We start from the raw sequence: 27106 nt of genomic DNA, 5'->3' as shown, positions 1-27106 counted from the left end.
AAGGTTAGTGACACAAAAATCTGCAGTGGAAGCCCAGGAATCCAATGTGAGTAAAAGATGAACAGTTTCTGCAGGTATGATGAAAGGCACTACATTCTAGTCATTCCATGAACAGGGCGCAGTCAGATCAGACAATGTGTTTCCTATGTGAAGAGAGGGGAAAAGGCTGCACCAGGTCCTTCTCGTAGGAAAACAGACTTTCTTTGGGGCCAAACTTTCCTTTCACTAACTGTTCTATCATATGGTAAAAATCTAATGACCAATGTGCAATAAAGCAGGTTTAGGTGTCCATGGCGTGCTTACACGAAGACAGAGAGATTCGGCAAGCGCAGCAGTGCAGAGCGAGAAGAGGAGAAGGAGTAGGCTTCAGCAGAGGACCTAGTGCAGACAGCCGTGCCTTCTATCCACTAGTCAGAGGGAGCGTGTATTGGAAGGAGTAGAGGAAGCAGAATGGTGTCCCAGTGAGAGGAGCAATATTCTAAGATTCTAGAGGAGAAACAAGGACCAGGGAGGAGGTAGAAGGAAGGAGAGAGGCACAAAGCACAAGTGGTTAGTAAAACAGGAAACCGTACAGAACCATCATTCTAAGTTGGGAGCTTCAGTGGAGGAGGATGAAATTACCAGCATTCATATACCTGCAAGCTATTGATGCACATGTAACCTGTGAGATTATCTGAGGCTTAAGAAAGGGAGCATATTTACCAAAATCAAGGAGAAATCCCAACCATGCCTAGGGCGAATGTTACAGGAAAAAATTCTTACTGCAGCATTTGCCTGGTTTTCCTCCAAGTTACACATTTTAAACAGACAACCTGGTTCTCTCCTCCCCCCTCCCTCCATAATAGCAGCCTTCCTTATAATAAACTACACAGAAGAAGTTTATGACAAGGAGACTTTTCAATAACTGAAGTCTCCCACCCATACAAAAGTGTGCAGATTTGGAGTTTTGACTTGTGTTTACTGGTTTGTTTCAGGTCAGATATAAAAAAAAAAGTACAGACACCATATGTAGCCAGGGATGGAAAAAAAAACCTCAGGGGGAGTTCAGCAGTGGCACCCCTTTAGCAATAAATTGTTTTACAACCAGAGGCTGCTGAATACAATTTATTACTTATCTTTTGTTCTTGCAATAGAGAGCACAGACTAGGAGCATTCCATAACCTGCCACCCTCACAAAAGTGCAGTCTCTGCCCAAAGGCTGATTAACATCACACAAAAAATGGAAGGAGCCTATAAGTATTATGGGAGCCAAACTTTGCCTTCTTATCTAAGGTGTGCGGGAAGGGAAAATGCCTCCAACAAGCACCAAAATGATTATTCAGTATTTATATAGCGCCATCATATTACACAGCGCTGTACAAAGTTGATAGTCATTTCACTAACTGTCCCTAAAAGGAGCTCACAACCTAATGTCCCTACCATAGTCATATGTCATTAATGTAGTCTAAGGTCAATTTTGAGGGGAAGCCAATTAACCTAACTGCATGTTTTTGGAATGTGGGAGGAAACTGGAGTACCCGGAGGAAACCCACACAAACACGGGGAGAACCTGCATACTCCATGCAGATAGTGTCCTGGCCGAGATTCGAACCTAGCGCTGAAAAGGCCGGAGTGCTAACCACTGAGCTACTGTACTGCCCAAAATTCATACCCTACACTCATGTTTCCCCAGTCTTGATTTGAAAGATAGGATATGATCTAAAAAATAAAAAAAAAAAATTATATTTAAATTAAATGGCTATAAGGGGAAAAAAAAATTGGGACGTGGTCAGCTTAGATTAACGGATGTTCGGCTAGGATCTGATTTAGAAAAGGTGTTCACAATGTGCATGAGAAATACAAAGATGGAAGTGGAATAAAATGAAGCTACAAATACGACCAGGATAAAGCAATGACGATGGAAAAGCAGCAATAAGCACTTCTGAGTAGAATGTGTATTTTTTATTTTATGTATTTATTAGCAGATACAGCACAAGGTAACGACTATCCCCACATTCTCAGGAAGTACCCAGTTAGAAGCTTCAATGTTTGGCTGAGATTTCATGCGCCCCTGCATTTATGTCTGTACCTCGAAGGACTATAAATAAAATCTCTTCCTGTCTGCTCATCTGTACTTCCTAATCACCGATTGCTGCCCTCTGCTGTGACAACTGCAGGGATAGATAAGTATAGAACGGAGCTGCTTAACTTTAGATCCTTGGGCCATAAGCAGTTTCTGCCTCTCATATATAACCAATGGCCCCTATTCTCTATTTGATACACACCTCTGACCAGTAGGTAGCTTCCTCCCAATGACACGTATACCGGGGCCCTTCTGCTGACTACCAGTTGGGACCCTAAATCCATTGATTAGCAATGTTATATAAAAAAGTAACATTTCAAAGGTTTTTTTTCCCCATTTTCAAGTACCATCACTGAAGGTACTGGACAAAAACTTTGCAAACTGTTTTTATTTAGATCATCATTTGGGATTTTTTATTACAACCCAAATGAATGGATAAAATGTGCAGGCAGCAAAGAGAAAGTTTGTAAGAAGTGCCGATTTCCAACATACATCCTTGTCAACCATTGCTAGGTATGTAGAAGAGCACGCACACGCAGTCAGACATTTATACATCACTACAGCAATGATCAAAGTGCAGCACACATGAGCACATAGCAATGACAAGTAGCTAAAAGACGGAGCTCTAAATAATTCATTGGTGCTACAGAGAATAAAAAAAAAAACCCACACAAAAAAACTGCTGGCAGAATCTCCACAACACTGGATACACCTCATTATTATAATCGGGCTGCCAAGTGTGTCATGCACCGACGCAGTTATTTTTCAGGTATACCAACAAGCCCGGAGGCTATAGTATATCCAGAGATGCCAAGGCAGCCTAAGAAACAAAGCATTATCACAAGGAAACTATCAAAAAAAGTGCAGAATGCTTTGATTTTAAAGTGCTGTTACCTACAGCAAGCAGCTCATTATAAAAAAACGTTTGAGGGTTTGTATTTTGCACCAACCCTATTAGAACCCCAATGTTACATTGGTGAAAAACAAAGATGACTTTCCTGCTAGTGACTTTATGGTTGCTATCTTGTCATGAGGGGAGATTCTGCACACAGTGCTACATGTTCGACAGGGTAAGTTTTCCCCATCATTTCTACACCGCAATGATGAAGCCGTAAATAGCCCTATGAATATTTTTGAAAATGCTGACACGCATGAAATAAATCACACACAAAAAAAAAAAAAAATATTACATAAAATGCTCATGCAATGCTACCGAAGAAAGAGTACCAGACCAATGAATAAGGAGATTTTATCCTCATCCATTCAAGTATAAATGCCTGATGCACAGGGGGGTTTAAATGTACAGACTGCAGGGTTTAGGGACATCTTTTGGATCTTGTGCCACTGAGAGTTGCAAAACCTATGGCTAGAACCAAGGAGTTATTGACTTTTAGCATCTCCCAAAAAAGAAAAAAAAAGAAAAAAAAAAAAAAAGTAGTTTGGTCACACATGGGCAGATTGAGGGTAGCTGCACTCCCCAGTGCACCCCATTGCCAGTTGACATGACAACTAGCATAACATGTGCACTAAATATCATCTATCAAGAAGCCATGTACCGTTTAGGGAGTGACGTAAAGAGGAAAGGTACAGAATCGCATACCTGAAACACCAATGTCTCCTGTGCCGTGCTCGCCATTCGCAACCACTGCTGCTTGGGATGAAAATAAAATAAGTTACTTGAACTTTGAAATTGAAACAACTGATCATAGCAGTATAGTAACTGATCAAAGAATACTGTAAAACATTTTCTGTTTCAATAATTTTTTACTGTAAACATTTTCACCAGTTTTAAGGATAGGGCACATTAACATTTATTTTTGTTAGCAAACGCCTCATTATGCAGGTCAGGTGACCACTTTTTTGGCTCTGCAAAGCTCTTTTTTTTTTTTACAGCCCCAAGGCCATGCAGAGAAGAATGAAGCGGTCAGTCAAAGCATTCAAATCAACCTGCAGGCATTGATGTGATGTGGGAACCTAGAAGTTCCATGTAATGGTTGTTAGCGGACTGGGAGAATGAGCACTGTAGTGACAACACTTCAGAGGATCTACAAGATCGATGATCCTTACCATTGGGAAGGAGTCACAGCGACTGTCAGAATCAACCAGTTGGGTTAAAATATTTGTAATTGTTCATTGCTCTTGATTTGCAGGGGCATACTATGCCACCTGCTTATTCAGTGACCCATTAACAAACTGATACATACAGTGCTGCTCATTTACTGTAAGCTCCCTGAATACTCATCTTTATATCCCAGTGCCTGAAACAAGAAATCCAAGGTTGTCACAACCGGGGCCCAGCTAGACAATTAGAACATTTTAAGGCACAATATTGTGTATAATCAAAAACTCAATTAAACCAAAATTTTTTTTTTAGTGTCTCCCCTCCACCACAGTACAGCTGATGGATCTGTCAAACCACAGAACAGACATTAACTCACGCTCTGCATGGCCTCCATCAGCAAGTTTAGTTTTTGGTTCCGTCTCATCATCATCTAGCAATGGAACGTAGTCGGTCTTGTCACAAGTCTCTCCAATCTCATCATCATAGGGCTCTGCCTCCAGAGAGCTGATGAAGTCCCGCTTGATTTCAGGTTCAATCTCTGGTACAGGCTCTTTCAGGGCATCGCCAAGTTCCAGGTCAGCCATTGCCTACTTCTAGGTCTGAAAATAAAAGAACAAGATGGTATTGAAAACTAGGAGCAAATCAATATATCCAAACTCTTCCAACCATCATTTGAACATTAACATATTCTGCAACAATAAATGCTGAACGGACTGTAGACACTAATCCATGCAATTCAACATATTTGGCTGGTGTTTTCCCCAAAGCAAATGTAAAAAAAAAAAAAAAAAAAAAAAACCCCAAGACATTTAGGGGCCTATTGATACTGGACTTCAGATCTTGCTAGTGACTACTGCTCTGAATGATGCTTACAGGTGTCACTGACCCTAAGAGAGGTCCAACACAAATGACAAAAATCTCTGATACTCAAGGCCTAATCTATACTGGTTTTATCAGAATCCATTTATTTACTAACGACAAGCTGCCAGTTAAATTGTAAAAGACTGCTGTAGATGATAATCGGCCAACAAAGTTAAAAAAGGGAGTAATATGATCTAAATGGGCATTAAAAGAAACTGTAAATCCCCATGCATACATACAATCAGTCATATGGTGTAGAGATATATGAATCATCATTAAAAATAATCACATTTGACCAGTACACGTAAGAGTGAGATAGGAACATACAAAAAGTTTACTTGGAAATAAAGTGGGAATAAGAAATCCTCCACCCCACTCCCCACAATCTTTCCTCTGCACAGATTAAGCCATGCTGTCATAAAAATAGACATAAATCCAAATAATGCTGCAGCTGCTGAAAAGAGCCCTATTTAGAACATGTAGAAAAAGCAGAGATCTGAGCCTTAATATAGAGGCTGCCTGTGCTCACACTAATCCAAAGAGATTGTGGCAAACTCATCAAAAAACTGAACAGCTCAGATTTAACAGAAAAAAAAAAAAAATAAGCTTGTGATGGCTGATCATACAGAGGAAACCCAAACCTAAAGGCAGACAATAGCATCATTAGCTGGAAAGAGAAAACTAATAGGAAAAGCAGTAAAGTAAAACCAGAGTAAGAAGTGATTTTCCACGTTACTAACAGGGTAGAAAAGCCGAGTATTCAGCAGAAACGTTAGAAAATTAACATTACAGCAGAAACACAGGTAGTACAATGAGGCCTCAAACCCGCATTATGTCCAATATTCACAAAGCTGTCAGAAAACCCTTCCCAAAGCCGGCAATTCTGGAGGATTTTGTTCCCAGCTCCTCCTACCTGCCAAGGCTGTATGAAAGGATACCAGTCAGAGGAACCTGCCAGGATGAATGCATTATAGTCGCTTCTGCCAACTTTTTTAAATCTTAAGAATGGGCCATTATCTAGATTTTTGATATGGAACAACAATGGGTGTATTGGGTGTTTTGACACCGGCTTCCCAATTCTCCCAGTTTGTTTGAGCAGTCCTTAAGTCATCTGACCTTCAAGACTTTTGCCCAGCATCCATCTTTAAAAAAATACACTATTATGTGGATCATTCAGAGTCTCGGCCGCACTTCTGAGAACACAAATCTCTAAAGCAGAGGTTGCAGGGTTCTCCCCAGGCACTTTTAGCTGGGTGCACCACCCGGCACTTTTCAGCACCCACCCGGCTGTTTTTGGGTGGTTACCAAAGAGTTTGTTCACAATACAGGGGCTGCCACCCACCTAAAATTTCTTCCCACACGGCTTGAAAAAATTTCTGGGTTGAGCACTGGGTTGTGATTATGAGTTCAGATAAAGGCACCATGTATGAGCAGCTCCAGCACAAATCTGGTCCTTCATATCCAACAAAGGAAAAAGTGAGGCAGTGGCCATTGGGATTTCAGATTAAACACCAATATTTCGAGGCTCGTCTTTCCATTGTTAACTGCAAAGTAACCAGTGGACCTAAATCTATTTGATTCCTAAATTTTCTTTAATCTATTCCAAGGTGGTCTAGGGCTGATAGCACCATTAATACTTTGATGATACAATCCTTCCCTCTTCTCATGAGAGGCAATAAGACACAGATTTAGATCCCCAATACTCACACCAGTAAAATTTTATTATGAATCCTGTCTACTCGAACGTGAAGTTGAGCTTTAGAAGGTCAATGTAAGCCATTAGACAGATGAATGTGTTAATTTGACTAACATATTTGCCACCATACTAAAAGGCATTCTGTTTTCTGTATAAGCCTGAGATTTTTTATTACATTTACCAGCTCTTAACAAAAAATAATTGAGCTACAACCAGCATCATCTGAGAACATTTTTTAAAAAAACTTTCCAATCATGAGGATAGGTAGACAAAAGACATAAAAAGCAAAGTTTCATTGCAAGAGGATGAGGCAACAGGAAATCAGGCTGACATTTTATGTTCTGTGTTCCGACTCCCCAAAATAACCGCTCTATAATCTCCTTAGAGGCGATTAGGCGGCAGGAAGGGACGGTTTAAGACGAGCGGCCAGAAAACGAGGATCATTGGAAAGGATGAGGAAAAATAATTTGTGCTCCAGACACAGTAAACACACTGGAGATCAGCAGCATTTTGTAAACAAGAGATAATGTGCTCATTACAAATGTACATCAGGATCTGATTGTGAGAGAAACTCATTAGAATAAGAAAAAAATTCTAAAAACAAAAAGAAAAAATATAGACAAACCTACACAAATGGGTTTACTTTATGTAAGGCAGTTTTTTACATTTTAAACACTTTTTATCCATTGAGAAATGCAATCTGAAGAGATTGCTGGAAACTAAGCACCGACTGCCCACCACAGGAATTCGGTTTCCAGAATTACAATTGAGCAATGAATTGATTTTATTTATTGAAAAAGGCTGTGTTGTCGAGACTACAGCAATGACTACAGAAGAAATCAGATTTTTCCATCAGACGGATGAGAAATTTTTGAACATAAGTTCTATCACAAGAAAAGGTCTGCTGGTTAACATTTAGAGAACTGCAACAGCGAACCCAATGGAAAAGGGATCCAAATGCATTTGTAGAAGAACGCTAGAATGTAAATGCAAACATAAAACATCAATCAGTTTATGGTCACACAAGTTCCTATGTTGGAACAAAACATAGGCAGTAAGTTTACAGGTGGAATAAAAATGGTAAAAAAGGCTGGAGTAATTAAAGTAGGATTTCACTAAAGCAGGCACGTGTTCCAGAAAACCAACAGTTCAGCACTTTATGGTGAGGACATGCAATGGGTATGCAGGAGTTTGCACACCTCAAATCTGCATTATATTACCACCCATTATAAAATAAAAGTAGTACAAGTATATAGGTAATAACCAAAGAGTTGATATAAGAACAAGCCTTTACTAACAGGTAACCAAATTCACATTGTACCATGTTGTATTAAGGCAACTCCTGCATAGTGTTTAGATTCCGATAAAAGACAGGCTTGGAATCCTCTTCAGGTTTTTATTTATTGCCTGTATTCACTCATTCATATAGATTTAGCTTATAAGCAAGGGAGACAAAACCAGCAGCTGTCAATGTAACAGAATCCCCTACTGGAAGATTTCCCAGCAGCTACTTCTCTGGTGACAACTGCAAGAGGGGATTTCCTCCACCACATTTCAGGGACAGCACATTAGCTGAAATCTCTCACGGAGCACAAAGATGGTAATAAGAGCAAAGCAGAGGTTCCACTTTAAATAAATCAGTGAGGTGCATGCCGTTATTTTATTGTTTATCTAATTCATGGAGAACACTTCATAGGAATGTTGTACACACACAAGAAAAAAGTCACTGCAAGAAATCCATCAATAGGGGGAAGCAGAGCCCTGCGGTCTGTGATACTGAATGCAGGACCCGCTCTGCAAAACTCAAGACATGGCAGAAAAGGAAACCGAACAAAGGAGGGGAATATAAACCTTAACTGCCACTGTACAACCAGCTTCCTCCCGGCTTTACAAACAATCCGGAGGAATTAATTATCCAAACCAATCACCAGCCCCAGAGGGGAAGAAGGGGGGGGAAATGACACTTCTTTCTGCCGTTATTGTACAGGAAATCGCTGCAGGTGCCCACATAGCGATTACTGGTCAGGCAAGTATAGGGAGCACAGAAATCCGGCATGTTACCAAAGTCACTGCACACCAATATAATCAGATTAGTGATATGTCAAAAGTTGCCAATGGTATGCCATACCAAAAATCTTTAACCTATATTGAAACAAACCATACGTGTGATTGGGTTACTTTGTAACCTTAAAAAGCAGAGTATGTGTTAACTGATACAGACCTACCATCCCTAAAACCTTGCATTTTACACTTCTAAGATGAAGCGCTTTGCTTTTTGCTTCCATTCACAAAAAAAAAAAAAAAAAAAAAAAAAACCCTTACACAAATGTTCTCAATCTACAATATATTTATCCCTCCAGTGAGATCAACGTACATCAGATGTGTCTATAGCAGATCACAATTCTTGCCGTTATAGCATTTTGCTGTGCATGGCAACAACGGAGACTAATATTCAGTCTAAATAAAAAGAAAAGCCTGGTAAATTGAAAAATTGATCAAAAAAATAAATATTTATTCTTTTGAATGCATTGTGCATCTAAAATTGGATAGGTATTTAAAGTTTAACACAACGCATTGCAAATTATGAAAGGAAGATGTAGCTCAGCCCAGATTAGTTTTAAAGTGACACTGATGGATGAAATTAATTTTAGGATTAAAGGAGGAGCCGGACACAACTGATCCACCTTTGAGGATTTGCTGGATCAGAGTTTTAGGAAAGTCTCAGGTGATTAAATTAAGCAAGTTAGACTCTTACAGCTGTGCTGAGTAAAGGATTTTCTTTGCAGAACATGCTGGGACATTCAGTACTACTGCAGCTTGGTTGAGGAACAGAACCTCCTGTGCATCAAATCTCAATTTTAATATTTCACTATATATATAGAAAGGTAATAAGGATGACTGGTCTGTATGAAGCAGTAACAAAAACACACACATCCATTACCATAGAGATTTATACACATTGTGATTGTACACAGGGGAACGCCACTTCTTGGATACACAAACACTGCTCCATCCAAATACCAAGGTGAATAGGAGACAGAATAAGTTTCATACAGGAATGCAGGAAGTGGAACATTAAAATTTTCTTTATCATTGGGATGTTTATAAAATCCTCCAATCACATGACACAATAAAACCATGTGGTATATCATATCAATGAGCCCAAACGTTTAACCCTTTGACTGGTGAAGTAATACCAGTTATCTGGTTACAATGGGTCCTACAAGGGGAGGTAAGGGGTTTATAAGTCAACTCTGAACATGGAGGATGGGTAGGAAGCAGGAAAATGTACAAGTGTTCAGATCTGAGCAACTACAAGGTCAAATTGTGATGGCGGGACAATAGGTCAAGGCACATTTAAAACAGCAGGTAAAGCTGGCCAAGCTAGAAAAGTGTCCCAATGCACTACATTGCAACTTGCCCATGAAAGCCCCTACAATGGTCATCTGACTATCAGAACTGGAATAACTCAAGGTGGACGGGTCTGATTCAAGTGGATGGCCGAGTGCGTAATTTAGTGAAAAGAAGGCCGGCTGGTGGAAGCGGTATGACAAAGGATCTGCTGACAATATCTGTGCCAGATACCACAGAACAGATGTGGATTCCAAGTCCCAGTGGGTCAAAGAGGTTCTGAACAATGTAGTTGGGCTTAATGTTTTGGTTTATGTCTTGTGATAGATTTCACATTCAGCAACTGCAAAATAAAGTTATAAAACAAAGCTTGCTTGTTCTTTAAGCAACTGTGCAATCTTAGAAAAGTAAAACTATATATTTTATACTGGACTGCAGTAACCAGTATTCCCAGCTTTTTCATAAAAGTAACTAACACCACCCAGCCCAGCTTGCATATTATATTAGTGCAAAAAGTCTGTACAACATGGAATGTTTATGCATTGACCATAAAAAAGGAGGTAAGAGACTGTCTATATGAAATCAGCAATTTTAACTTTGTTGTTTTGGTTTAGTGCACTTTACCCTGGTTTTAATAACACATGTGCATTACCACAAGTCACTCTGAAGTAATGGCAGTGCCCTGGGTGGGTAATAACCACAGCATGTCATGTATTGCTTCTACCACTAGTCAGTCTAACACTTAGGACCTGACTGCAACCTCACTAGAAAAACAAACTTCTATTCTACACACTAAACAAAGACAAACCCTCTTCCTGTGTAATAAGAAACAAATCTCTTCCAAAGCGGAAAGCCCAACTTCCTAAAAAGGTTTGTCATGCAGATTATGGCGTTCGGCCAGAGAGTGAGTCAGCTGCTCGCAGACGGCGGACAGGTCAGAGACGCGGCTCAGGAGAACGCAGGTATTAAGACACAATTACAAGGATCTCCCGATAATCAGACCGATGGCTCATCTGCACATTCAAGTATAATAAAAGAGGAAAAGGAAGAATCGTCTGTCCAAACATATTGCCATCTACAAACAGACCCAGGTTCAGCTGCAGACAGCAACAACGTAGGAGGAAAAAGAATTGTGAGACAATTAAACAGAATCTTAGTGTTCACTCCAATCTAAGTTCTATATACAGTGATATTCATTAGGAGTAGAGCTTTAGGAATGGAAACAAAGGGGAAAAAAAATAGTAATTTCAACACCAAGTTTTTCTTGGGTGCTGTTTGCACCAATTGAGAGAGTGTCTTAAAGTGTAAGTGAACCTCCTTGTCCTAGAACATTGAAACCATTTAAATGAAATGTTTTATTACCCTAGGACAGGATCACAAAAGCCTCTACCTCTCTCCATAACAGAGGGAAGGGGTTCTGTAGTAATGAAAGATGTCTGGCAACAATGTAGAGTACACATTTGGCCTTACAGAAGTTTTCTTTGCACATTTAACAGATACAAGAAAAAAAATCCCTTACCTTATCGTCAGACGTCTACTTTGTTCACCCTTTGTTAGAGGTATCCTAGAAAAGATAAAATATACCATTAGTACATAAATAAAAACCTTTGACTAAAGGGTCTGTGCATAATAATTTTAACAAGTTTCATGCAGGATTTACACATTTTCCCAACAGAAACTAACAAGTCAATATTGGGGGAAAGATGGAGTTACAACTTGCATGCACACCTTGCTGCACAGAATTTGGAGTTGTATCAGTCCACAGGTGCTACAATTCCCTTTTGTAAAGACAGACAGTGCAACATTTCTAGCCCACAAGCAGCAAGGGCAACTTCAGGCCACAGCCCTCAACTTTCCATCAATGTGTTCGTAAAATATCCCCACCACTACACCGGCTATAGACAACACACGGCTTTCACTTGTCCCACCACAGAAAGGATTTACAATAGGAAAGACTTCTAACCTGGCCATCTGAATTCATTGGGAGGCTTCTACTATTACAACCCAGTACCTACATTTTTTCATTTAAACATTTGAAGTCAATGAAAGAATCTTAGTTGCACAGTGAAAGTTCTCGGCTCTGTGTAGGAGGAATATGAAGATGGTCAAGGCTGACAGCTTCTCAAAGCACCGTGCAAATTGAGTAAACAATCAGAATTCCAGCTGCTTGAGATGTCAGAACTCTGCTCAGTTTAGTAGAAATTTCTGGAGTCTGTAGGGACTCTAAGGAGCATCAACCACAACTCTCACTGGTTCCTCCGGCAGCCCTCCACCCATTACAGGATATATTAGGGATGTGGAGGTCAGCAGGAAGAAAATGAAAGCTGCAGGGAACCCAGGAGGGTTAACAATCCCAAGGTTTTTTTTCCTTTACGATTCTTTACAATAGGGTATATCAATCACAGGGTCACGTTAAAAAACTAGTAACCTAGGGGTTTTTTTTTTTACTGTTAGAGTGCCTGACCTGAAATACGAATGCTAAATAAGATCTGACCTTACGTTATGTTCATGATCCGCAGTTCCGATTTGTGCCAGAGTCTCAAGCGTTAAAGCCAGAAGACAGCTAGAAACATTGGAAGGATTTCAATTTTAGCAGAATATTTTTCCCTCTCAGAAGAAGTTTTCTTTAGCAATAGCTGCCACAGATATATATATATGTACTTGCCTACCCATCTTCTCAAACTTGCCTACCCATCTTCTTCTGTCTGCTAAACCCTCATTACTTCCCACCACTACATATCCCCCTCCTATTGTGTGTGAAATTCCCCCACCTACTAGATAGTAAGCTCTTCGGGGCAGGGTCCTCTCCTCCTGTATCACTGTCTGTATTAGTCTGTCATTTTCAATCCCTATTTAATGTACAGTGCTGCGTAATATGATAGCGCTATATAAATCCTGTTTAATAATAATAATAATAATAATAATAATATGTATGTATGTGTGTATGTATGTATGTCACACATACATATATCAGTGTTCACCCCAGAAATGTTTTTAAATTGGATGGGAAGAAGCTGTAGGCAAGTATGGGGACCCAACTCTTCAGTAACCACCCAAAAACCACCCAAAGCTGGGTGGTTACTGAAAAGTGCCAGGTGGTGCGCCCAGCTTAAAGGGGTCAGAGAGAACACTGTATATACACGAGCACAAGCTCTTCAAATATAGCCCTGGACTACAGTGAAACGTTTACCATTGAGCGGCACTACAAATCAGGAAGCAGAGCTTGCCCATGTACTAAGGATGAATGGTTATGCCGCCCCCATACAGTGTACCCCACTCTGCAACTTTTCAGTAACATTTGGGTCAATACAGTGGATGCCAGTCACCTGTAGCTTCTTCCCAACCAGCTAAAGAAGAAATATAAATGTCTGAGGAGAAATAAAAAAAAAAAATTTATAATATATATATATAATTTTTTTATTTTTTATTAGCAGCACTTTTAAAAGGAAGAACAGGAAAGTGTGCATGTGTTGCAGAGATATACTGAATATTTTTTGCGCAGGCATACAGCTTAATCTGTTGGCCATTTAGCAGCTGAAGTGACCACAAGGTCACCGAGTGCCATGTGTGGGTTTACTCACACCACCCACACTCTATTCAGGCATATGTAACAAGCCGGTCGAGCACTTCGGGACTTACTTTACACAGACACTTTCCACATTATTGATGAAGTCGCAATTCAAATAAAAACAAGACAAAGCCATCTCTTTGCTCAGCATTCACGGAGCAGCGACAGATTGAGCCTTCAGACTGCTTTTGTTCGAGAAATAGTTTTAGCATTGCACAATCCCAGTGACATCATCCTGTCCGCCGTGCACAAGGCCCTCTCATCCCTCGCACACTCAATGCACAAAGACCATCAGAGCCGCTCAACTCACAATGGAAGGAAAAGAACAGCAAGTATGACTTCACCAACGTTCAGAATCTTTCATTTAATATGTCCCAAGCCCAGAGCATCACACAGAGGTAACAGAAACCATGTGAAGAGGCTTGTAAATGAGAAGTCTGGGAGGTGACGAGCAATTCAATCAAAGCATTCTGTGATTGTAGTAGAGAGCTTCATGTATTCAGCAAATATGTACATCTTTTATATAAGGTTTCTGTACAATGTTGATAAACTAAGATTATGATCTCCATCAAGTATCTAAAAGCAAACTAGAATATCTATAAAAGTATCCTAAGAACTTTTTTTTTTTTTTTTTTTTGCAAGAACTCCATTTTGCATAGTGTAGGGATAAATCACAATCTCCATAACTTTACTATTTGGCGATTTGTTCCATGTCTTCCATTGGCCAAGTATTGTCAATCCGGCACTTTCTTTCACTGCCAGCAGGCATTCTTCCAGGCCCCAGCAGCACTCATGTAATGAGGTGAGGGTCAATTCATTCTGGATACTGTGACAACCTGTATGACAGCATGAAAACAAGCTGGGGTCACAGGAAATGGGCAGGACAGAGTGTGGTTCTGCCCAACGAGAAGCATTGTTAACCAAGGAGATTGAGGGTGAAGAATGAAAAGGAGAACTTGTATTTTTCTTTTTTGTTGTTGGGGGGAGAGGTTGGGGCACCAGTAAGCAAAACTAAATTTTAACCCGTCACAAAAAGAACCCAGCCTAAATAGAGTAATTATTCCTAATACAACATTGATTTTACATTAGGTATTACTAACCTTCCACCGCAAACATTTTTAATTACCATTACCAGTAAATCAATTTCTGCCATTCCATTTCCACATTCCTTGCCTGGGCAAGTATATTGGGCACATTATTCCTGTCTTTTCATCACATACCACAAGGCAGCAGGTTCCATGTAAAACAGAATAATAATGTGCTAGATCTCCATCTGCTCACGTGCAAGATCTGGCACAGAATCAGAGAAATCGAATGCAAGAGCCAGGATGAGACAGTCAGCTCCCCAAATTAAAAAAAAAGGATGCAAAGGCAACAGCGAGAGACAAAACATGAAGAGTGGCAAGTGAAGAGGGAAAATATGAGATTTGCAGGGCTGGTAAGCTGGTTTGTGCGGGACACCAAGGCCACAATAATATTAAACAGTATTTTTATAGCACCAACATATTAAGCAGCCCTATACATTAAATGGGGGTTGCAAATGACAGACCGATACGGAGGAGGAGGAGGAGAGGACCCCGCCTGAAAGACATTACAGAAATATGGTAAAAAAAATGCACAGGTGGAAAACCTTACAGGGGCACCAATTACTCCCCACACCACTTGGCTATAGCTGGATATAAAAAGGAACTCTACAAAACCATTCTGTATTCGTATTCATTGAAGGCCTCTGGAAACAAAGTCACAAATCTCACATGAGAACCCGGATAAAGGAGGCATAGTATAAGGTTAGCTGCAGGTCTAGGTTTTATTGAATTTTGCAGCTGCTCATGTATGCATTTTGCCTGGACCATCAGTAACATCTTCAGACTGACAGGAAACTGGGGAGTCCTCACCACAAAGACATAATACAACCGCCAGCACGTCAACTTCTAAAGAAAACCATTTCTGAAGTACACATCTGTTATTTGGGGTCATAGAGCAATGATAAAAGGAAACTTAAGCAGTCGTTACATTTGTCACATAATGGGTGATAATGCCGGCCATTATTACAATTCCTTTATATATTAAGGATTAGTCACTGGCTCAGCACTGTGAATTAACATTTATCTTTATACATTAATAGTGAGGTAATTATCTATTCTAGGAAATTAAATCAGACTCATCTAACCCAAGTACACGCCCCAAATCGTCTTATATAAAACATAAGCACAACATGAGTCAACCAGCAAAGACACCAATATAAAACATGTCATTCCTTAGAGTTAAATAAATACTTTTGCAAGGGGATATTCCCTCCTTGATGGAAATACAGGTTGCTGGGGTTCCAGAGAGATCCCAGTGGTTGGCATACATTCAATAAGAGATTTCATCCATAACCTAAAACCTCTGAACCCTTTAACTAGATCACCCACAGAATTTGAAAGATTGATTCTACAAACTGACAGTGGTACATGGGGTTGCCTATATTTATAATATTCTGTTGCATGAACTCCGCCCCAACATTCCACATTAGATATTGGTAAAAAGAATAGTACATTAGAACATAAAGAAATTGAAAAGTCCTTCACGTATGTACATAAGGTATCCAGATCGGCCAGAAACCAGGAAGGCTGCTGCAAGGTTCTGAGCAGGCGGTATAGATGTTCGCAGGACATACATAAATTTGACCCCACGTATGAACCCAGTTGTTGGAGATGTGGTCATATCTGTGGATCCATGTTGCATATCTAGAGCTCTTGTTCTCCTATTGAAACTTTTTAAAAAGTTTAAACTATTGAAAAAATGTTTGCATTGTACAATAAACTTATGGATGCACATCTATGTCCCGACACTAAGATGATCTTGTTGGCCATTCTTCCTGGCTCCAATAAAGTTGTTTTTCTCTTTTGTACAATATATGGATAAGTGGCGGTACTGGTATTGATATAGGGGGCCACTCTATTATGAATTTCAACAACCCTCATACTACTGTGATATATGGATTCCCTGTATGTAAATGATGGCTTCAGACCTGAAACTGGATATTGTTTAACAATATTTATATAGCTAACAATACTTAAAGATATTAGACACCCCCTTCCCCCATTTTCTCTTCCACGTCTACTTTACTTTTCTTCCTTTTCTCAGTCTTCTTGATCTCTTCTTTTCTCCCTATGGGATACATACCTGCGCAAATATTTATATGTATACAAACAATGATACGCAATAGTGTGTTTATTTGTTTACTTGTCCTTCTGTTTCAGTTTTTATCTTTTTGTAAAATTTTAAAAACATATTATGCATAAAACAGGTCATTCTTTTATTATAAAGTATGAGATGTGAAGTCTGATCCTAAATAGCAAGGATCTGTTTACAATTGCAAAGCAGGACTATGGCCTATCTGGGACATATCCATCTCTGGGCTCGGCAATGCCAGTGTTTTCCTAATGAGTGAATCTGCACAGACATTATTACATGTAGAGCAGGTTCCCAGCTTTCTGCACTGCAGCCCTTGCTTGTCCCACAGCTCAGATATGCCAGGAATTTCAGAAACTGCAGGCCAGAATAATATGGGTGGGTTTACAGAATCTACACAAGACGTGCAAAGACAGAATGTGGAGTGTCAAGGCATCCATGTTTTAATACAGCGTCAGGAATGCTGTGCAGTCTTCTATTTACTTTTGTTGAGTATACCCTATGCACAGAAATGCCACTTCTAGAAACCCTTTGTACAATGACCTAGGGGGTCGCTGTGTCTGCATACCTGCCCCCTGTAAACAGGTGGAAAGGAGAAAGAATTAGCAGCTGTCATTACAACAAAAGTGGATGAAGGCCTACAGTTGTACACAGACATCTCATGTCACATAAGTCTCTGCTGCAACAAGAGGCTTTCCAGCAAACTACAAAGGTGGAAGAGAACGCTGCTAGAACTTTGTTAGTATTTACTCCATGCAGAGTTTATGAAAACACTTTTCAGGAGTGAACAAAAATCGGTCACACGCCATTAGCCACGGGGGGGTGTAAAGCTTGGAGATCTATCTGTACAGAATGCAAATCAAAGATCGCTTTCTACAAACATTCTACAAGCCGAAGGTTGCCTGGACACCTATTCTGTACAAATCCTCTATATATCATCGCGTACCGACTCCTCAAAGAACAAACAAATGTGCGGTGCACGACAACAGTGACACAGAATAGATCCAACGGAAAAAAAATACTGTCAGCACTAGTTTCTTCAAGTTTCCATTTACTGTAATTCCTTGCAGACGGACAGTGTTTTTGGGGCACAATGGTCCCCTTTGACAAGACAACAATCTATTCCATACAGACCGGGTAGCCGGGAGCAGAGTGACAAGCACCTGGGTAAAGGCCCTCCACCAGCACAGTGGAGTCAAAAGCACTTAAAAACATCCAACAATGGTAAAATTAATAAAATTTGCATTTTTGGTGTATATAAATTTCACATTACAATCCAGGTTTAAATGCACACTCTGTAGATCGATAAGTTGATTCACTGAGAATGTTCTGCATGTCCCCACATTTTTCCTGCACACCAGCCTTGGAATCAGAATTACGCAGGGCCGATCACCCACTAGGTGACTTGGGCCACAGCTAAAAACTCCAAGTACTAAATACTGCATGACCACCAGACAACTTGCAATTGCAGAAGAATGGAATAAAGACTCCTGATATGAGAAGAGTTTATAATTATGAAAGCTTCCATTGCAGACCAGGCCAACATCCCAGTTTCATGTAGTTTTATCTTTACTGATGCACTGATGCACATATAAAAGTAAGATCATCTTCATAACTCAGTGACTGCCTAGATATAGAGCTCAGAATCCGTTGACCACCTTCCAGAACAGGTTGGTAATGACAGCTCCTATATAATTCTAGTCTCCCAGATTCCAGACTTGCTAACGAATTCGAGCCTAGCATTTGTTTATATACAGACACTAATCTGCCCAGCGCACACAGTAGGACTTCTTGGACTCGGCTGTTCCAATTAAGTTGCAAACGTTAACCATTCCCTGTTATACATTTCTCATACAACATTGCAATGCACATGGATAACACCCAAACTGGTTTACAGCAGTCTAGACAAGTCAGGTTTGCCACAAAGTACAGGTAGTGAGTAATGCACAAATTCATTAGTAGGAACCAATAATAAGAGGTAAGGCCATATCATTCAGCTATGTTAAGCATTTCCATTGGTACTACACCCACTGTACATGCTGAAACAATGCAATGCCATGTGCTGGGTGTGGATAGCATTATGGCTGTACCAGTTAGACACATTGCTTTTTATTCTAGACTCCTGGTGCATCAACCAGTGTTGTTCATTCAATCTCTAGCCAAAAACCAAGAGTAAGCTGCTAAACCCAAAGGATGGGTAAGTATCAAACACTGCTTGAATGAAAGAAAGGTTTCATTCTGCACCCAAAACGTAGAACTTCAGCCACAGCGATTGCAGCAGGTCAACAGAATGCAGACTTAGCGAGAGACTTATGAAAAGAGATTAGTCTTCTGGCTTCCCAAATTAACAATACAGCAGTAACAGGGGATGAAGGGTCAGAAGTCTTCTCTGCAGCTTCCCCGAACTCCACCTCAGATGACAAGTTAATCAGCATATTAAACGTTCAGGTGAGGTTACGTCCTGACATTGTGCCTCCAGGAAGGGTCATGTAGGCTTTTCCTGCTACATCATCTCTCACTTTCACTACAACACATTTTCCCTTTTATAGCGTGTTGCCACATTACGGGGGAAAAATGGTAAATTAATCAAGTCATAAATAATTTGGATTATGTCTGGATACATTCTCATTTTTCATTTGTTTCCCACCCAAACTGGTCACTTAGGCTTCAGGTATTTGTCCGTTCATACAGGGCCGCTGTGCAAAGAATTCAGCTATAGAAATTTGCATTATCATCATTATTCAGTATTTATATAGCACCAACACAGCACTTTACAGGGTCCGTAGTCATGCCACTAACTGTCCCTCAAAGGGGCTCACAATCTAATGGCCCTACCTCAGTCCCTTATCTTTAATACCGTTAATTTTGGGGGAAAGCCAATTAACCTATCTGCAAGTTTTGGAATGTGGGAGGAAACCCACAGAGACACAGGGAGAACCTGCAAACTCCATGCAGATAATGTCATGGCTGAGAGCTGAACCTGGGACCCAGCACTGCAAAGACAAGAGTGCTAACCACTGGGGCATTTTCTTTGCTTTAAAATCTTCATAAACAAACACCAAGACATCCAGGCCACTCAAGAAGGGAAAGATGGCAACCTACAATTCATAGTATGTGTTCCCTCTGAAGAACTTCATACACACAGAACAAACCTTGCCTGCTGCACAAAATAAAACTATGGCAGGCCTCTGAGAAGGAATGGTGACAGCTTTGGCCTAGCTTGGACCACCAGGCTGTCTGATAAGCAGATATCCCCATCAAACCTCGCAAAACATTGTAACAGAACAGAAAAGGTAAAGGCAAGCAGTTTATGAAAATAAAGAGTCCAGTGACTTGTAATTCACATTACCTGGTGCTCCTGCAGGTTCTAATCTCTAATCAAACTTATTACCTAGACAGACTGCTTTAATCCTACACAGCCTTCCACCGTAACATGCAAATTCACACGGGAACAAAGCAGAAATGCAGGACCGGGCAGCTGGAAAGCCACAGCGACTTACCCAATCAATAACAATATTTGTACGATGGTTTGAATAAAAGATCCCCAGTAAACTGATCTGCAACGTTTCACCACCGTTCGTATTATCTGCACCACCAGTATCAGATTCACCCACACTACAGCTTGAGTTTCACATGCACCTCATTTAGTTCTGCGTGTTCTTTTATTTATTTTTTAAAACACTTTTAGAAGTGTCAGCAGATTATTTACATTTAACAAGTTCATGGTAATACTATAGTAGAACTAGATAAATCCCTGAAATCACGTAGTCTGCATATACTAAAATGTACAAAGCCTTACCCATACCAAACCTCTACAGCAGACAATAGTGGCACAGATACAAAAATCAAGGCAGGAAGCAATTGTGAGTTTTCACCATATAAGTTTAACAGAAATACAAACCTGTTTTTAACTGCTAAAATATATCTGTATAGGTTTCATGCCTTACTGTATAGGGTTGCAAATCTTTCTTTATGAACCTATTACCTGGGGATCCTGCCAATACCCACTTTTCTTGCTGTAAGGTAGGCAGGGAAAAACCTCTGCAATTAGAGGTCTGTCAGCCTGCAATGCTGGCCATTGGGTCACTGATCCCATAAGACCATCACAGTGCACATTTGTGCCAAACAGATGACCCAGCATGAACAAATTTCAGAAGAAAGACTGGTTCTCCGGGCAGGGTTTCAACAGGGTTAAAAATTACCTAACTGTGAGCAAGCAGATTCTTTATTACAGAAGGACTGGCTATGCCTCTGCAATAATATGTTGGTGTTGAAACTGCATTTCAACAGCAACATCTTCACACAATCCTCTTCCGGGTTTGGGATCTTTGACCATCTTGGCACACGCACACACACACACACACACACACACACACACACACACACACGGGTTTATTCCCATCAGTCAGCTATGATGGGATCATATACAGAGCTGCTCATACTTATCTCGGTGTACAGAGAAGTAGCTGGTCGCATTCAACTGGACTTGTAACACTGAAGGTTTTGCAGATTTCCAAGCTGCTTCTTCCATTAACATTATACATAACCAAGGTGATGGGCTCCTATGCCAATCACAGGGCCAAAAGATAATTCAGAATCAAAGCTACTTTCCTAAATTGCCAGAAAACTACTGGATCGCCAGGTGAAGTCAAGTCAATGCTCTGCAATCACTACAAAGCATTTACCTTAAAAACACCAATAAAACATAAAAGGTTTGTAAAAACTAATTTTAAAGCCACCATAATTTTATGGAGTATAGAACAGACAAAATGAAAATCCCTCACAAGCAGACAATTTGTACTTATAAACCTTAGGACATTATGACTGACATTTATTTAGCTGTGTGATATAAACTGCCAAAATACTTCAACTAAATGCCTAAAAGGGAAAGAAAAATATGATAACTTCTCTGCAGCGTCAAACATGGCTGAATACACAATATATTGCAAACTGGGGAAGGAGGAATTAGAGGAACAGAAATAAGGAATTGTATAAAATACTAATTTATAAGCGAGACTGTGGAGTAAGAACATAAAGCCTTTGATATACAAATTATGTATTTTCCATATAGGTTGAACGCATGCAACATGCTTCATCCGACAATGAATGAGTGATGATTAACAATATGAAAGTTTGAAAGGTCCGCCCTTTCCAGGGGGAATTTTGACTTCAATCCAATCTGCCTTGGTGTAGACCAGATTACAGATATGCAGCAGCCCTCCTTAACCTACAATACTGAGCCAATCCCTCCAAACTCTGGAAGCAATAATATGCCATGAAATAATCCCAGGGTAGAAGGGAAGATGGAGAGCACAGACTGACTTGCAGGTAATCTGCCAGAGATTTAAACAGGGCAACATCTCTGCATTTCATGTGGGAGTCATGCAGTTCATTTACATTTAGAATATAGCAATACTGTATAATAAACAGTAAACTGAATGAGTTTTACAAACATGAACAAAATAAACTGAGGCGGAGTCGGTCTTACAGCTATCCTGTAAAATAGCTCTGCTGGTCATGACACCACCAGTGAAACAGCTACTGTTTAATCATTTTATTATGACTAATATCTATATTACAGGAACCTAACATATCATATTTAATTATATTATATATTTATAGAGAGTGCAAACATTTTATCTGCACTTCTCACATGGGAGTAGGTCTGTCCCAACTGCCTTCAATGGGAGCCAATGACATGATGTCACACTACATTGAAGGCAATGGGGAATTTAATCTGAAGTCTGGGACTGCATGGAGTTCTGAGCAAAATAACAAATACCTTTCCTGTATGAAATGAAACTGCAGCGGCTGTACAAAGTGCAAAAAACAAACAATAAACAAGATAAAGTTAAACTCTGGAGTAAACAGTAATAACGCCAGCATTGCATAACCTGTGCCATAAAGCACTTAAAAAAAAATGCAGTTCTTCAAATAGAGAATTGCTACAAGAAAATCACATAATGCCTTACCTGTCACATTCAGAGACTACCTACAGCTATGGGAGTCATTAGAAAATTGCAGCCCTGCCTATATACACATTGCTGTACCTTACAATCACCATAAAGGAGGAGTAGCTTGATAATACACGGAGATTTACCACAAAAGTGAAATGATATTCTGCAGCTCTTGTGTGCAAACCTGCTGACTCAACACTCTACTGTGCAACATAGCAAAGCTCCACCTGTCCACCCAAAGCAAGTGACAACGTGGAGCCATTCACACGCTACAAGGAGGTTATACAGACTTCTTTCTGCTGTGGGGGTTTCACACAAATCATCTGATAAGATACATGTTTTAATGGGATATGTTGGTCTTGAATTTAAAAACTGCATGTTATAACATGATCCTGGACTCTCCATTGTGCATACGGATTTCATTGCACAACGTGAGCTTTTCACAATGTACTTTAGAAGCTGCAGCAAGTCACAACCCACCCAACTTTCCAGTTGGAGGGCATTGAGTATTTCATAACCTCTGCAGCCTGTCACTATCCTGCGGCATTCATTCATTGTATTTCAGTGCTTCTAATCATGGAGGCTCCACATCAGAGGGAATTAGAGTTCCTAGCGAGAGGAGTATTGGGTGCTGTGATGTTTTCAGGAAGCTATGTATAGCACCCCACCATGATCTATCTGCATTGCACAGTGAAGCAGACAGACCAAGTGAGGACATTAGCATGATTTTTTTTTTTTTTTGGAGGGGGGTAGAACAAGGAAAGGCAAACAAAATATACTCCTCGTGAATCTTTCGCACAAAAATTAAATTCTCAGCTGTCCCTCTGACGCAGCCTACACAGCAACCGGTAGTATTTACAGGCAGAGTCAGCTACTCCCAATCTGACCCAACAACATAGAATGAAGGATTCCTGCAGCATGCATCAGACCTGCATCTTACTCTGTGGACAGGAATGGGCTGGCTGTAGTAACCTGAAGACCCAATGAGTCAGACATCTGAATGGAGAATAATCCATTTCAAGCAGTCCAATCTATTCTGTTTGTTTTGGAGAAAGATTTAGGACATCCGTCTAGATTTAAATATTGTTGATAGTCCTTGCTGGCGAGAATTCCCCAAACTTCCTGTTCCAGAGACAACTTTATCAGCAGACTCATAAAAGATAAAACCTTCCATAATAACACACAATACACAGCTGCAGGATTCCCCTAATGAACGGAGGAAAACAATAGTCCCCATTAAAAATTCATTTCTAGTCCTGATAAAATATTGTGAAGGGAATATCCTCAACAAAAATTCAGAAAATAAAATGTTAGCAAAGGTTCTAGCCTTTCTCCAGTCAACACTGAATACTAAGCCTACTTAAATTCCACAGACCATATAAACTAACTTTGTGCGTGCCAACATTCATTTGCAAACCCAGCTTTTACCCTTTAAAGGTAGCAGTGACATCATGACTGTGCTGCAAATTAGCATGGGTTGTGGGAGGGAACAAGAAGCATCACCCCTGTAGATAGCTTGCAGAAGTCTACTATACGTGGTGGAAAAGAGCCCCGTCACCCTGCACACAACAATACAGCAACGACGACTGGTCTTAGTTAAAAGAAGCTCCTGCACAGAGTCAAAGTTTACACAGGATTACTGCAGAGTGCTGGAACAAATACACAAAGCACACCAAGATTCAAGAACACACACAGATCATGTATTTACTTATTATTTGCTTATCCTGAAATTCAGCTTTAAATTGACACCAAAGTTCCTCTAGCAGGTCGGTCATTTTTGCAGAAAGGGGCAGATGATGTGACTCCTGTAATCATGCTTTTCACCTGCCTGACCGCACCATGTTATTGCTGACTGCAACAGCCAAGGAAACCCAGGAAATCCAGTTCCCCTTGCATGTATTGGGATGAAAGAACTCTTGCTACCCTGCATGGGAGTTATGTCATGCCGGCATGGCCAATCAAGATGACTGAAGATCGTCTGTAATAAGAGAAAGAAGATGGCGGGGGAAAAAAATGGGGCAGATTGCATGGGGACAACTCCCCCAAATAAAATATTGGGAGCAAGACAACAGGCTACAAGAACTATTCTATCCAAAAGAGTTTTGGATGGAGTTCTCCTTTTGTTCACAGTTGTCGTTTCTAAGGTGGAGAAGCTATCAAGATTAGAATTATCATAAAACATCTCTGCAAGTATTTCTGATGCTTTGAGAACTCTTGGAACCTAGAAAACAGCAGGTAAATCACGTTTATGTAAATTGCTTTATGAACAGTAACAATATATGAATAAAGGAAGAAGCTTTGCTGTATGCAGAGTATTCTAGCACTGTAAGTACCCATTTACATTCACATAGGACAGCAATATGAGGGTTTTTGTGATGTCATGTCCCAGCTATCCCCTCCTGACCACTGGTGCAGGCAGCCAATAGCTGTCTCATTGCAGACAGAATGAACAGAAGGCGACCGGCCACGCCTGCACATGGAAGCTGTGTGTCATCAGCCAAAGAACAGATGCATGCTGCCTGCTCCCATCCTAAACACATTCATAGTCACTCTACTCAGGCCTCAAATATAGCAGCAACGTCTATTTACATCCATAGTGATACAAGGAGGCTACATCCAGGAAATGATCTAATCAATATTACTCACATACATAGTCGCCAGAATATTACTGGATAATTTCCAGCATTCTCCTTCTAAATTGTTCAATATTCCTCCAGATCTGCTGCCACGTGCGCCTCTAGGAAGGACAGTCAGGAATATTGCTGTGTAATGAGGAAAAACCCCTCTACAAAGAAATGCACAGCCATGATTATTCATGTACCCCCCCCCCCCTTTCCACAAGGACATTATTTACCAAAACAAGGTGAAACACAGGGACATCCCAAATTCTGCAGTATATTCCCCAGAATATTTTGTAAGCTAGGTGGCCCCTGTACTATGACCAAAATCTTCATTAACCACCCAAAAACAGCCAAGTAGTAACTGAAAAGTGCCAGGTGGTGCACCCAGCAAAGAGGGGCTGGGGAGAACACTGTTCTGTATAGACCAGTATACCACCGCATACTGTGAGCAGCAGCTCTGCATCAATTGCTGGAATTTTCTACATCATCTCCAAATAATGAATAGGGAAGAGTAAAGACCATCAGAGAGGGTCAAATAATAGTTTGCTGGCATCACCTAAACTGACGGATACCATTCTGTTCATCCACAATTCTATTGCAGTGTAGGCTTGGTGTCAGCACACAGGTTTGGCCATTCGTCCTCTTTGCAGTTGGATGAATGGCAACTGGCCACCAGGCCGAGTTCTGTATCAGTGGAGGATCCACACGTTCCCCAAATACAGAACAGCCGTTCCAATGGCGTGCCTGGAGGAGCAGCAATACAAGACGGTCAGGGCGGTCTTTACAGGAAATGATTTAAAGGGAAAGTCTGGATAGAAACCAAGACCACTTACACAGTTCCAATCCCATCTAAACCCAACTTCTAGAAGTATAGGACGAGAAGGACTGGGTCACTTAGAACTACCCTTGGTAGGCTATAAATCAACTTGTCTGTAATCTACAGCCAAATAATTCCAATTTGGTAAAAGAAAGAAGTATAAACTTCATGTGAACTACATAGTCCATTGATGGAAGACAAAATGGTGGCAGGTTCTGTTTCCTTGCCAGGAGGCATCTACTACTCTGTGCATAAACACAGGAACATCAGATCAACATCCTAAGAGTCAGATTGTTCACTGATCTGGAAAAAAAAATGTTCTGACCATAAACTTGCAAATTGAGATTTGACAAACCTTCCCTGAAAGTTAATGGTAATACCAGAGACCCTTTTGCAGCCTTTTACAATATCAGGGTGATGGCTCACTTCCGATCATATTTCTGGCTGCAAACCTTCACTATTCTTATTGTCTATCCCACTTGGAAATGTAAAATTATCTGCAGATGTTTATTTTCCAACCACACTGAAAATCCTACATATCGTCATTCGCTCGGCAGAAATTTTTACAAACCTCCAATGAGGTCAGCATAAGTGAATGAAAAGGATCAGTTGATAGAATGGAGACTTACCAATTATTAAAGCGAGAGGGATCTGTGTTCTCTACATTCAGGCGTTGGATTTAAAGGTCCGGAGTAACAGAAGGGAACAGCCTGGCCTGCAAACCCAGCAGCTGAGGAGCAGAAATATGCTTCTCATCTCCAAACTGCTCTACATGGAGGAAACATGCAGAAAGTGAAATATATCCCAGCTCAGAAATAAAGTCAGCAAAGCCTCCGGGGCGAGGCCGCTCTGTTCCTCCCGATTATCCAAACTTCTCCTCCCTATCTGACAAAATAATCCCGAGCACAAATGTCGGCTCTCAATACCAGCACAA

At 40.4% G+C, this 27106-nt stretch overlaps 1 protein-coding gene across 1 annotated transcript in view; it reads right to left on the bottom strand.

Moving 5' to 3' along the window:
* Positions 1–27106, bottom strand: part of LOC140331783 (uncharacterized) — a gene marked incomplete at its 3' end in the record, with an annotated part of 45334 nt that overhangs the window by 17000 nt on the left and 1228 nt on the right. The window contains 3 exon segments of the mRNA XM_072413060.1: positions 3663–3710; positions 4501–4723; positions 11552–11596. Coding sequence (XP_072269161.1) covers positions 3663–3710; positions 4501–4708 — 256 coding nt within the window.

This window comes from Pyxicephalus adspersus, chromosome 5, assembly GCF_032062135.1.
Source record: "Pyxicephalus adspersus chromosome 5, UCB_Pads_2.0, whole genome shotgun sequence".
Classification (NCBI taxonomy): Eukaryota; Metazoa; Chordata; class Amphibia; order Anura; family Pyxicephalidae; genus Pyxicephalus; species Pyxicephalus adspersus.
The sequence above is the reverse complement of the archived record's forward strand: the minus strand, read 5'-3'. Positions and strand labels throughout refer to the sequence as shown.